At 32.3% G+C, this 15,437-nt stretch overlaps 1 protein-coding gene across 1 annotated transcript in view; it reads left to right on the top strand.

Annotated features, from left to right (window-relative positions):
* VWDE (von Willebrand factor D and EGF domains) overlaps positions 1 to 15,437 on the top strand; it is a 740,920-nt gene that overhangs the window by 645,803 nt on the left and 79,680 nt on the right. Inside the window, exon 27 of the mRNA XM_044066200.1 lies at positions 11,911 to 12,006. Within this exon, the coding sequence (XP_043922135.1) occupies positions 11,911 to 12,006 (96 nt within the window). The remainder of the gene's footprint in view (positions 1 to 11,910; positions 12,007 to 15,437) is intronic.

Below are 15,437 nucleotides of genomic sequence, written 5' to 3'. Positions count from 1 at the left end.
TTAATGTCTTAATCTAATTCAGGGTCACAGGAGACCTGAAGCCTGTCCTGGTATTCAGTGGACTCAAGGCAGGTAAACTCCTACAATGGATTCAACCCTATTGTAGGACACACACACACACACACACACACACACACACACACACACACACGCACACGCACACGCACACGCACACACACACACACACACACACACACACACGTACATGCACACGCACTTACACACACACACACACACACACACACACACACACACACACACACACACACACACACACACACACACATATATAAATGCACATATTCATTCACAGATGACACCCACACGTTTGGGCAGTTAAGCAGTTTGACAGCTCAAAAGTGGAAATCAGTGTACTAAAACAAAAAAAAACATATAAACACAAGGGAACGTGCAGACTTTACACAGATGGCACATTTGATGAGAACTGAAATGAAGAATCAAATGATGTAAGGTGTAATGTTGCCAACCATTATTTCACTGCATAGAAAATTAAAGCACCAAACGGGTCTGCTTTTCCTTGTTCCCTGGCTATATATCACTTGCTATTTGGATTTTTGCTTGCTAAAGTTAGTGCTTGTTCCTGATTAGAATGAAGAAAATATTTTTTTAGTAAATTAACTTTTTCAATTGCTAGACTGGTACTTTTTGGTTTGAACTTCACCAGTAGTGCCTATCAAAATAAAAAGTTATCCCCATTTGTCAGGAAACATACAGCATAAAACCACTTCTGAAAACATCATAACCCACAGACCTCTCATATCCTAGCTCAGTCTGTAACATCTCAATGGATTCTAAGATCCTACTCAGACTTATATAGAAGTATTTATTTGAGTCTCTTGAAAAATAGCACAATTACTGCATGGATTCTTCAGAAGATATGTCAACCACATTGCATTATGACCTACCACACAAAATGGGAAAGGTCAGATGAAAGGAGTTTTGTTTACAAACAGAAACTATGCCTTTGACTAGGTGAATCATTTACTGTTGTTGATGTAAGATGTAAGCTTTGCTGATGGTTCCATTAACTGTTTAAAGACTATCTAGCTGGTACTCCAATTTATTTAACCATGAATGTTCTAAAGTTGATTTAGTAAACCTAAGGGCCCCAGAGGGTAAAGTTTGGGATCACCAATCTTTTCTCTTTTCTTAAATAGTCACTACAGTGAATGCCCTGGTCAGAATGATATTGTCTTTGCTAATGATTTGTTAATAGTCCGACAAGACGACAAGATGGTAAAATGTCATAATATTTAAAAGATAGATGCTCTCTGCCTCCAGTGTCTACTCACTGCTCTTTGCAACACAAAGAAATTTCTGAGTCCTAACTGTCCAAGATTCTTGACACAATTGGTCCACAAAAGCAATAGGTTATCCATTTGAAATATATTGGTATATGGTTAGCTCCCAGCCTTATCCCTGAGCACTACACTTACCTCCTAGAAGGCATCCTATAAGATCAAATAAATGTGGCATTGCATGGTGCCTCATTCTTATCCCAAAACCAGTGTCACAGTTGGAGAAAACATTCTCATCCAGAAAATGGAAAAAGCACTCCTTCCATAACCTACTTACTGAAATATAATGGCCTTAAATTCACAAAGTGTTGGAGTAAAACTTGTATATTCATCTCTTTGCCAAGTAGGTGGAAGCACATCTGTATTTCCATTTGAGAGCTAAACATGTTAATGATATTTGAAAAATGATTCTGTTCACTTCTCTGCAACCTAATTTATCTTAATAGTTGTTCAATACTATTTAATAAATTAAAAACACCACCACTGCTATGACCACTAAAGCCACAAATGTCCACAGGAAACACAACAATAGAGACAAATATGTTTAATATGCTTTCGTCAGCAGACTTTTTCAAAATAAACTAAAACAACATCATCATTTATATATACATCACATAAATCCAACTAAACAATTAACTAATTAACATTTTAAACGTTTTAAAGAACATACTTAAAATCATTAAAATGCTTACAATCTGAATAAAGTAGGCAGTCCTATAAAACTTTGTGCCTCTTGGATTTCAAAAAACATTTTATATTAACATTTTCATTCAAACCAGGGGGCATATATAAATTCAACTTAACTTGCCATTTAGTTTCAAGAATTAACAATTGTTCTTCAATACAACCACTTCTTAGGTCAGTATTACAGCATTCTAATACTGAAAATAAAAACTTTTTATATTTGGGGAAATTACTGGAATGTTTAAACAAAGCATTTTTGGAATCTTTAACTCTAATGCTATGCATATGTTCCTTTATACGATCCTCAAAACTATGTGTTGTCATTCCTACATAAAAACTATGGCAACTAGAACATACAGCAAGGTACACCAATCTATATGTTTTGCAGTTGTGCCTTTCTTTAATATAAAAATTCTATTTCATATGTTCAAAATAAATACATTTGGTAACATTTATAAATCTACAGGTTTTACAAAATCCACAGTTAAACATTATTGACTATTATTAGCTTTACTAACAGTGTCACAGGTATCTAACATATTTTTAAAACATTTAGATTTATGATACACAAAACCAGGACATGGTCCAAAAATATTCCATAACTCTTGATTACCCTGTAGCACTTTCCAGTTATTCCCAATAATATTTTCAATAACCTTGGAATCTACCGACATGTCCATATTAAAATAATATATTTTATTATTGCAATTTAGCATTCTAGTCATAGACAAATTGCTAATTAAAATGAGTCCATAAAATGTTGTTCTTTTTTGATAAACCTGATAAGCTGTTTCATATAATTTTTCATCATACCCCCAGCTTTAAACATTTCAATCAAAGTTTTTACTTCATATAAAAAACTTAAACATACAAAAAAACTTAAATCCATATTAATATCTGCACAATGTGTGCAGTTGTAACACAGTTTAGTGCCAGATTTATTAATGTTTTTTTGTAGCACATTATCTCTCCTTATATCCATCTAGCATAAATGTTGCTTTACATTCTTTTCTCTTTTAAAAACAAAATGTGGTGTCTCACCTACTAGATCAACCACTTCTTGACTGGATCTAAGTATAGTCCAGTTCTTTTTAATTATTTGCTTAACAAGACCTGTGTGTTGATTATATTTCATCATATAATTCAATTTATCCATAGTTCAATTTGGTTTGGCTCTTTCCACCACATCATTATCAGCCTTACCACTCAAATAAGGTCTGGCTGTGTCTTTCCATAACCCAGTAACTATTCCCTTCATTTGTTGTACTATAACTTCATTATAGCCCCTTTCCATAAAGAGTCTACCATCTCATTCATTTCCAGCTCAAAAATTACATCTTTTGTACTAAGTCTGCTAACTCGCATAAGCTGTCCTTTTACTACCCACATAACAGGAAAACATCATCCACAAATCTTTTAAAACAAGTGTTTCATTTTATTTACATCTCATCTTGAGATATATATCGTTGTTCCATCCATAGCTGCTGTACTATGTTATTAGTTGTATTATGGCGTAATTATACCCACAGATATTGATGGTAAATAGTCATCATTAAACATACATATATATTATTTCAAGACATATCCAACACATAGAACATAATAGGTTCACTTTCATTAATCATATACCCTTTGTACCTTGTAATATATTCCCTATACTGAATTAGGACATGCTCATTACAACATTAGACATATAATTATTTGTATATATGGTAACCCGGCTATACCATTTATTTATGGACTATCCAAACTCCATAGTAGTGTAGCATCCAGCAATGTGACCTATGTGTACAGGAAAAAAAATGGGTATAGCAATTTGTAAATAAAATGGGCCAAAACTACTATATCTAAATATTGCTGCATATATACATGATATGCTATGAATTCTCTATGAATTTACTTCAATAGATGAATAACTTTTCTATACTACATCAATTTAGCTATGACATCATTTCAGTACATCTATTGGAATTATGAGGAGTATGAATTAGTTGTACTATTATATATAGTACATGAAAGTGAACCTATTGTATGAAAGTGAACCTATTATGTTCTATGTTGGATTGTGTCTTTAATTATAATAATTATGTTTATGTTTAATGATGACTGTTACCATCAATGTCTGGGGTGGCTATGGTTACCTAACTAACAACACCTATGTTAACATAGTTCTCTAGACAGGAAGGACAACAATACACATCTGTAGAAATAGTGATGTGTTATAAAATGAACATCTAGAAATGTTGATGATGATATGAAGATGATGGGTGGAAGAGCTTACTTTTGACACTGAATTCTTACTTTTCCACATTCTCACCACACCACACACTTGTAATTTGAAATTTACTGTGTTAATCTATGGATGAAATTAACATTTTGGATATATCTTATTCTATGGATGAAATTGATAGCTTTAAATTCCACAAAAGATACGTATGCAGGTATAACATAGCACTACATGTCCACTCATTTAAAGGGGTATTAAAGCATATATTTAAAGCAGAAAGCTTAACTAGCTTACTTTTTGAAGATGTAACTTTGACCTGGAAATGAATGAGATGGTAGACTTTATGGAAGTACAAAATATGGAGTATTTATTATGGAAAGAAATGAGAATTTATAAAAAGTACAACAAATGAAGGGAATAGTTACTGGAGATGTGAAATAAATATAGTCTGGTGAAGAGAGGTAATATTGGGAAATATGTAAATTGAAAAGATAAAACCAAAATAATTGGTGGATAATTTGATATAATATAAAGAACACACTATAAAAACAACTAGTTAAATGAATAGAAGTAATTACTGTTCTAGTATTGTTTTAACATTAGAGGAGTTAAGCAGTGGAAAATCTTTTATTTTGAGAAGAAAAGAAAGGAGAGATAAATTTATAATAACTGAGCATAGAAGTCGAAACTAAAACACAAATGTCTAAATATATAGTTTAATAACAATTAAAGTTGTAAAGCTATTCAAATTTGGAGCTGCTGGAACATGTAACACAGAAAATGTGATTTATTTTGCTAACTGTGTATGCTGCGAATGATTTTATATTCGTAAAACAAATAAAAAACTAAAAGAGAGAATAAGTGCACATTGTTCTAACATTCATAGAAATGTGCTTACAAATGCTTTGGCTAAGTATATAGCAACTGCAGGTGGAGCATAAATTCCAGTTTAGAATCTTGCAAGTTGTGTTTAAAAATAAAAATAGGGGTGATTTAATAAATAAAATGGAGTTGGCCGAATATAAATGGATTAATGTTTTAGAGCTGACCATGTGCTAGGTTTAAATGTGAATAATAATATAAAACCTATTTTAAAAGATAGACATGACAGAATATAAGCCTCAATGAGGCTCAGTTTTAAGGGAACTTTTATAAGATGTGGGGCACTTTAAGGATGCAATTGCTGCTATTATTAAGTTTGCACTTTGATTGGCTGTGTGGCTGCATATATGCTTGTGCTATGGTAGGACAATTTTATTAAACATTGAAGAAGAGTATTTTACTCAAAAGCTTTGTTCTGCTATTTATGCTGTTTATGTCCTGAGCTATTAAACTATTTATTGAATGGTGGATTTGGACTGTCACTAGAAAAGCTAGTATATTTGGTTAAATATCTATTCAACAATTCTAACCATTAAGTATGCAGTATACAAGTATAAAGAGAATTCACATCTAATATGATAAATTTCACATTTGCATAACCATAATCAAAAGTAGAATTAAATTCTCTGATCAAACGTAAAAAGTCCCAAGAATCCCTTAAACAGGAATTTAGGTTTTTTACCAAAGGATTAAATAAACTATCCAAATACATGGCTATTCCATCACAAACACTATGGGAAGCAGAAACTATGCAACAAAACAGAGGGGTTAGTAATACATTGATGTATTTTTGGGTATCCCAAATAGAATACCAACTCTAGGATGTTCCACATTCATAAAACCAAATAAACTCTTTGTAATATATCCGTTAGTTAACAATTCATATAAAAGATTTCTAACTATATTATAAATTTTAAAAATGTCGCTTGTCATTACTTCTACATAGTCATCAATTCGATTCAACATGAAAGGCCATCTTTTCAGTGTATTGGTGACTATTCATTATCACTCCCCCCATCTGCTTTCATGAACCATAGTTCTTTCATGTTCTGTAACTCATAAACAGCTTTTACTTTATTAGACTTTAAATTATAATATTTGTTTTTGGTCTTAGCCATTAAAGCAGATCTAATGTCTTTTTCACATAATTCTTCAAACATTTTAACAGTAAAATTCAAGCTAGGGTTATAAGTGGAGGGTTTCTTATACATAGTATCTAAATGAACATCATTGAAAAAATTATTCATATTAATTATTTGAGTAAATAGCTTAAGCTGTATAATAGCTTCAGTAACACTGGCCCTATGACTAGGGACAAAGCTAAGTCCATATTTCAAAACTTGAAAGTGATCATTATTGAAAACAGTGTTGGACAAATTAAATATTTTTACATCATACCTGCTAGGTATTCATGAGTTCAACAATCTAAAAAAGTTAACTTTTTCTTGGTCACCCACCTCTTGTTCTGTCCGCATTTTTGAACTACCTTCATTTAATGAATTAGAACTTTCTACTTATTCATTTAACTGATAAGGTAGTTCTACATTCTGTTCTGTGTTCACTTGATCAGTACTCTCTCCATCACTAGAAATGCCTTCAGATGTTTTTTCTTCTATCACATCATCGCGTTCAGATGTGAGACATTGTTCTCGCGTATTGATCATTACAGAATAGCTACTAAGTCTGTTTAAAGGAGCTACACTTCTGTTTTTTATTATAAGATTTAACTGTACCAGAAACAGAAGCATGAAAAACAGAATAAGCTGTTGTATTGGAATAGGCCAATTTGTCCCGTTGAAGTTTTTTATTTTTTCTTATAACAATAGATTTCTCATACTTCTCCACATTAAGAACCACTTGTTCATATTCTTATTGCAGACAATGTTCTTGCATTATCGTGTCCACCACCAGTTGATCTAAAGAAATGATTTCATTTTTTTATTTCTTCAAGAATCATCTTATTATGGTTTTGTAACAGTTTTAACAACTCCAGTCCAGAGTCATTAAAGAAATCTTCCAGCTGGTCATGGAAGGAATCACCTAAATTAACTCTGTTGGGGTAGTTATACAGTCTTAGCCCCTTTCGGAACTATTTTCAACTTGATGCAACATTCTAGGTATTTATTTTCAATTAACAAAGTCCTATATTTCCTAAGGCTTCTTTCTAGGGTTTGCAGATGTTCACAAAATCATAATTGATTTGTTTACTAGTAGCTTGGTTATCACTTTCAAAATGATTATAATTATAATCCAACAGAGATGCCACTGTTTTTTCTGAAAACTCCGTGACTTTATTGGTTTCTGCAACACTTAGGGATATTCATATTAATGATTGTTCGGACATCTTCTTCAGAACTTGAAAGGCTGCCACTAGATAGATTGGAATTGCCATTTTTTTGGGGGGGAAACCAAAAGTTTTAAAGTCTTTTGTATACCTTCCACTGCAGTTAGTAGGACTCAATCCATAATTGTCACAATCATCCAATACAGGATTCACTTTTAAATTAAGTAGTTCATCACTGGCATCAGTCATAGCAAAACAAGAAAAACTTGAACACTTCAAAAACTGTAAAATGGTGAAAAAAGGACTAAAACAAAAACAACACCACCTCTATGACCACTAAAGCCACAAATGTGCACAGGAAGCACAACAATAGCACCAAATACGTTTAATACACTTTCCTCAGCAGACTTCTTCAGAATAAATTAAAACAACTTCATCATCATTTATATACACATCAAATAAATCTAATTAAACAATTAACTAATTAACATTTTAAACATTTTAAAACCATTAAAATGCGCACAAACTGAATAAAGTAGACAGTCCTATAAAACTTTGTGCCTCTTGGCTTTTAAAAAACATGTTATATTTGGGGCAATTACTGGAATGTTTAAACAAAGCATTTTTAGAATCTTTGACTCTCATGCTATACATATGTTCCTTTATATGATCCTCTAAACTATGTGTGGTCATTCCTGCATAAAAACCAGGGCAACCAAAACATACAGCAAGGTACACCAATCTACATGTTTTGCAGTTATACCTTTCTTTAATATAAAAATTATATCTCATATGTTCAAAATAAATACATTTCGTAACATTTATCAATCTACAGGTTTTACAAAATCCACACTTAAACATTCCATAGTCCCTTTGACTATTATTAGCTTTACTAACAGTGTCACAGGTACCTAACATATTTTTCAAACATTCAGATTTATGATACACAAAACCAAGATGTGGTCCAACAGTATTCCATAACTCTTGATTACCCTGTAGCACTTTCCAGTTATTCCCGATAATATTTTCAATAACCTTGGAATCTACTGACATGTCCATATTAAAATAAGACATTTTTGTTTAAACATTCCAGTAATTGCCCCAAATATAAAAAGTTTTTATTTTCAGTATTAGAATGTTGTAATACTGACCTAAGAGGTGGTTGTATTAAAGAGCAATTGTTAATTCTTGAAGCTAAATGGCAAGTTAAGTTGAATGCCTATATGCCCCCTGGTTTGAATGAAAATGTTAATATAAAATGTTTTTAAAAGCCAAGAGGCACAAAGTTTTATAGGACTGTCTACTTTATTCAGTTTGTGAGCATTTAATGGTTTTAGGTATGTTCTTTAAAATGTTTAAAATGTTAATTAGTTAATTGTTTAATTAGATTTATTTGATGTGTATATAAATGATGATGAAGTTGGTTTAATTTATTCTGAAGAAGTCTGCTGATGAAAGCTTATTAAACGTATTTGGCGGTATTGTTCTGTAGGTTTCCTGTGTACATCTGTGGCTTTAGTGGTCACAGCAGTGGTGTTGTTTTTGTTTTAGTCCTTTTTTCACCATTTTACAGTTTTGGAGTGTTCAAGTTTTTCTTGTTTCGCTATGACTGATGCCAGTAATGAACTACTTAATTTAAGAGTGCATCCTATATTGGATGATCGTGACAATGTGGTTCAAGTCCTACTAACTGCAATGGAAGGTATACAAAAAACTTTACAACTTCTGGTTTTCAGAAATAATGGCAATTCTAATCTACCTAGTGGCAGCCTTTCAAGTTCTGAAGAGAATGTCCAAACAGTCGTTAATATGGATATCCCTAAAATTGTTGCAGAAACCAATAAAGCTATTATACAGCTTAAGCTATTTACTCGAAAAATTAATTTGAATTATTTACTCAATGATGTTCATGTAGATACTATGTATAGGAAACCCTCCACTTATAACCCTAGCTTGAATTTTACTGTTAAAATGTTTGAAGAATTATGTGAAAAATACATTAGAGCTGCTTTAATGGCTAAGACCAAAAACAAATATTATAATTTAAAGTCTAATGAAGTTAGAGCTGTTCATGAGTTACAGAACATGAAAGAACTATGGTTCATGAAAGCAGATGGGGGGAGTGATAATGAACAATCACCAATACACTGAAAAGATGGCTAACATGTTGAATCAAATTGACGAATATGCAGAAGTAATGACAAGCAACATTTTTAAAAGTTATACTATAGTTAGAAATCTTTTATATGAATTGTTAACTAACGGATATATTACAATGAGTTTATTTGGTTTTTTGAATGTGGAACATCCTAGAGTTGGTATTCTATTTGGGATACCCAAAAATACATCAAAGTATTACTAACCCTCCATTTTGTCCCATAGCTTCTGCTTCCCATAGTGTTTGTGATGGAATAGCCATGTATTTGGATAGTTTATTTAATCCTTTGGTAAAAAAATAAATAAATTTCTATTTAAGGGATTCTTGGGACTTTTCAAGTTTGATTAGAGAATTTAATTCTACTTTTGATTTTTGTTATGCAGATATGAATTTTATAATATTAGATGTGAATTTTCTTTATACTTGTATACCGTGTACTGAAGGGTTAGAATTGTTGAATAGATATTTAACCAAATATACTAGCTTTTCTAGTGACAAAATATATACATGTTGTACATTGATGGATATAGTTTTGCAAAATAATTACTTTATTTTTAATAAAAAATTCTATAGACAGTTACATGGTGTAGCTATGGGAGCAAGTGTTGCTCCATCTTATGCTAATTTGATAATGGGATGGTGGGAGGAAGTACGTTTGAAAACTCATAGCTGAAAACAATTTGTTGTATAAACGCTTTATAGATGATTTAATTTTTACAGCTGACTTGAAAGATAGTGAGATAGGTTCTTTTGTTGATGTGTTCAATGGTAATTCTGAATTTTTTGAAATTTAAAGTGAGTGACTTTGGTAGAAAATACATTATTTATGTGTACATTTGGATTGGGATATGGAGAATAAAAGTAACTGACAGTAAAATTTATAGAAACGATACATTTTCAAATAATTATTTACATTTCAAAAGTGGGCATCCTTATTTCATGAAGAAGAACATTCCTAAAGATCAAATGATACTTGCATCAAGAATGATAACTAGAGATCAAGATTTTTTATCTGAAGTAAAAGCATTGATTTAAATGTTTAAAACTAGGGGGTATAATGAAAAGTCATTATATGAAACAACTTATCAGGTTTATCAAAAAAGAACAATTTATAGACCCATTTTAATTAGTAATTTGTCTATGACTAGAATGGTAAATTGCAATAATAAAATGTCTTATTTTAGTATGGACATGTCAGTAGATTCCAAGGTTATTGAAAATATTACCAGGAATAACTGGAAAGTGCTGCATGGTAATTAAGAGTTATGAAATATTGTTGGACCACGTCCTGGTTTTGTGTATCATAAATCTAAATGTTTTAAAAATATGTTAGGTACCTGTGACAATGTTAGTAAAGCTATTAATAGTCAAAAGGACTATGGAATGTTTAAGTGTGGATTTTGTAAAACCTGTAGATTGATAAATGTTACTAAATGTACTTATTAAGTTGAATGCGTATATGCCCCCTGGTTTGAATGAAAATGCTAATAAAAAATGTTTTTTAAAACCCAAGAGGCATAAAGTTGTATAGGAATGTCTACTTTTTTCAGTTTGTGAGCATTTTAATGGTTTTAAGTATGTTCTTTAAAATATTAATTAGTTAATTGTTTAACTAGATTTATTTGATGTGTATATAAATGATGATGAAGTTGGTTTAATTTATTCTGAAGAAGTCTGCTGACGAAAGTATATTAAACGTATTTGGCACTGTTGTTGTGTGCTTCCTGTGCACATTTGTGGCTTTAGTGGTCATAGCAGTGTTGTTGTTTTTGTTTTAGTCCTTTTTTCACCATTTTACAATTTTTTAACTATTTAATAAATTCTCCTTATCCTTGTCTCCTTACTCTCCAGCATCCCAAAACCCAGGAACGTGTCTCCTTTTATAAGACAAGATTTAGCAGTAATAAGGGTGAAAGGGTAGGCTTAAAATATGGAATTCACTGCTCTCCCAGTTAAGGAATTAGTCAGATAAAACATTTAAATCAGGCTCCGTATTCCACCTCCAGTTACAAGTTAATTGAAAGTGCATTAATAATAAAGATTAGCAGGGAATAAATAACCAATCTGCATAGCCCTATATGTTAAATTAGGGCAATCAGTATTTTACTCTGTCAACCAAATTGTACTTGTTCTTATGTTTCTCAAAACTAAATATGATTGCCTGATACATTTAAATAAATGTACTGTCATGGAACATACATTTTCATAACTGCTGCCATGCTCAGGTTTGCTGTGCATTTGTCCTGTATCATGGCTTAAAGTTTCCTTTAAACCTGCATTACTCTATTAAACAAACAAACAAATTATGCTATAAAATGAAAACATCAACCTGTAATTTATATTTTCTTTCTAATAGCTATTTGTCTTCAGAAATGCAAGAATGAAGGTGAATGTATAGGGCCTAACACATGCCACTGCCCAAGTGGCTGGGAAGGACTACAATGCCAAATTCGTAAGTTATGTTTTAGCCTTCTAATAATATGCATGCATGTAAAGCTACAGGGATCCAGGCTAATATGTCACTACAACAGATGTGTATCCTCCTTCTGTAATAACATACCTGTAAATCATTCTACTAAATTTAAATGTTATCATAGAATGTATGTTTATAGCTGTTAGCTAGCACTTGCTTTGACCTGGACAATGCGCCAATAAATTTGTATATTTATTTTTAATGCTGTCTTTCATTAGTATTTAATTAGTATTTCTAGTTTATAAGTCAGTGCTGTTAACTGTAATCCAGTAATATTTCTCCTGTTATGTACTTATTATTACCACTTTGCACAGCAAATGAAAAATATACGGAGCTGGTGGCCGCAGTAAAAATGACAGAATCAACGTAAAGATTTTCTAGGTTTACTATCATTATTTTGACTCACACTCAGTCGACCGCACTATGTTCGACAACGGAAAGTAGAACACAGCAATATTGAACTTTAAAAGCAAGCCTAGGAACAGGTTTTAATATGGGTTGAGATAGGCAGTTTGGCAATAGCAGTGAACCCCTATCTCAACCCATGTTAAAACCCATTCCTAGGCTTGCTTTTAAAGTTTGATATTGCTGTGTTCAACTTTCTGTTGTCGAACATAGTGTGGTCAAACGAGTTTGAGTCGAAATAATGATAGTAAACTGATTTTCTATCATCTCAGCTCACAGGCACCTACGAGACAGATGCCTCAAACTCAAGGCAGAGTGTACATCTGGAATATGTGTCACCTTGGGGAAATGTGGTCTTCAATGCAAAGAAGGACTGATACCAACCTGAAGAAAATGTTAACTGTCCCTCGGCCACTGAAATATTCAGATAAAGATTATGTTTAGAAGCACTTCAAGTAAATGATAATGTAATAGTTATATGTCACTTAAACAAGCAGGGTGACACAAGGTGCTGTCACATCTGTAAGCTAACTATATAGCTATGGGCATCAGAATTGTTCAAAGGCCTACAGTTGCAAGATGTTCACCTTTCAGGCACAGAAAATCATTGAGCAGGCACTTAATTGAGCACTTAATTTGGATCATAACCGGCAGCTTTAACCACTAGCTTTTCTAGATCTGGTCTGTCCTTTGGGGACAGCTGCACAAAGATCTGTTTGCATCACCTGAAATGCAGATCCATTTTAATACTTTCATTTAACTTTTCAGTCTGAGCATTAAGATCTGATATTTTACATTCATTATTTTTAATGAACAAATGTAATAAATCACAGCCATACTTGTTAAACATAGCCAGAAACTCATGATGTAAAGCAGAGTCTTTCACTAGTCCATTTGGGTATTTCCATACCCATAGTTCTTTTGGGATCTCCTCTCTTCTTAAACATTCCTTTAAATAATTATTTTTGAGTTCCAGTGTCTTATATTTTAAAACAAAGTCCTCAAACTGTTTTAACTGCTGATTTAACATTGCCGCCGTCCCCTGGGAGCCGCTGGCTATGGTTAACAAGCATGGCTGTGATTTATTACATTTGTTAATTAAAAATAATGAATTTAAAATGTCAGATCTTAATGCTCAGATTGAAAAGTTAAAGTTGAAAAGTTAAATGAAAGTATTAAAATGGATCTTTTGTTTCCCACCAAGGTTAGTGAATTCAATAGTATTTTTGTAAGTGTAGAAAAAACTGTGAATATTATGAAGGATAAAAAGGCTAAAAATCATGACCATTTATAATACACTAGTGGTTCTGCACATCCAGCACTTAAAGGGTTTGGGAATAATAACAGGCATACTTCATGCTATAATAGAGATGTGCATAATAATGATGACATGCATTTTGAAACTGCTACTAGTAGTTCTGAAGTAGGTAGACATGATGATAACAATACTGAGGACCAGAGCCCCCCTTTAGATCGGAATGTGGTAAGAAGGTCACAACAATTAATAGAACAAAGAGAAAAACATCAGAATGTGAACTATGGTGCACAGAATCAGGTTTTTTGTTTGCAGAGGGAGGGGTGGGGGAGGGAGAGAGGGAGGTTTTAGCACCTGAACTTGCTTGTATTGATTTTGATAACATTATTCATGATGAGAATGAGGAAGCAGAACCAACTTTGGTGGTTAATGACAAACAGGATTTTACTATTTATAATTACAGCAATGTGGATGTTACTGGTGAATGGGCAAACCTTTTAGAGAGGGGGTTGGATTTTGTACCTAGCAAAAGAGGTAATGTGGTGCAAAGTATTATATAATTTAAATCCTTTACTAGGAAACGGACTCTGGGTTTTTTATATAAACATAGGAATGACATACTAAGGAATGAATTAACAAAGTCAAGCACTTTTTTGCCTGTTGCACACCCTGTGGTTAGTTTGTTTGAGAAAGTTTGTGAACAACAGGTCTGTGATATACTGAAAAATAAATCAGATAGTAGTATGCAAGCTAATCTAACTAGGGGTGAGGTTAGTTTGTTAAATGAGATTACATCTAATAAAATTATAAGAATTATGAAGCCAGATAAGGGTGGGGGATTTGTTGTTATGGATGGGGTTGACTATATACTGATGGGATGTTTAACATATTATTTACTGATACCTATGATGAAGCATCAAGGAAAGAATTAAACATTACTTACAGGAATGTTAAACTAAACTTAGACCAGATGGTCCTTAATGGAGAACTTACCAATGATAAGCATAGATATCTGTCTGTGGATCATCCTAGGATTACGACTATGTTCATAATCCCCAAAGTACATAAAAACATAAAAAAAACCCTTACACCCTATAGTGGATGCAGCAGGTTCCATTAACTTTACAATAAATACTGTAAATATATTGATTTTCATCTTAAGAACATTTTTACTGGCTATGAATACATTTTCAGGGATTCCTGGGACATTCTATTGAAGGTTAAGAACAAGTTTTATTCAGATGAACTTATTTTGGTCACAGCTGATTTATGTGATTTGTTTTCTGTAATTCCGTAAGAGGCAGGTTTGGATATGTTTTATTAATTTTATGTGTCAACATCCACCTTTTTCCTGAGAATAAAGCAAGCACCCTTAGGAGTCTGATGGAAATGGTCTTAGAAAACAATTTCCTGATTTTTGAAAACCAGATATATAAAGAAGAAAAAGGGGTGGCAATGGGGGCAGGATGTTCCTCCATTTTTGCAATATTGTCCTAGCACAATGGGAAAAAAACTATATTTTTACATCAGGTGTTGAGGATGAGTGGAGTATGTATGGGAGATTTTTAGATGACATAGTAATTTTTTGAAAGGACAGTGAGTCAAGATTAATGGAATTCTTTGATTATTTGAATAATTGTACAGATTTCTTAAATTTTACTATGAATATGGATTATGAGAAAGTTAATTATCTTAATGTCACTATTCACAAGGACAGGACTGACAAAAACTTTGTGTCTACACTTTATAG

The sequence above is a fragment of the Protopterus annectens genome, chromosome 3.part1 (assembly GCF_019279795.1).
Source record: "Protopterus annectens isolate FY-2018-M chromosome 3.part1, PAN1.0, whole genome shotgun sequence".
Classification (NCBI taxonomy): domain Eukaryota; kingdom Metazoa; phylum Chordata; order Ceratodontiformes; family Protopteridae; genus Protopterus; species Protopterus annectens.
The sequence above is the reverse complement of the archived record's forward strand: the minus strand, read 5'-3'. Positions and strand labels throughout refer to the sequence as shown.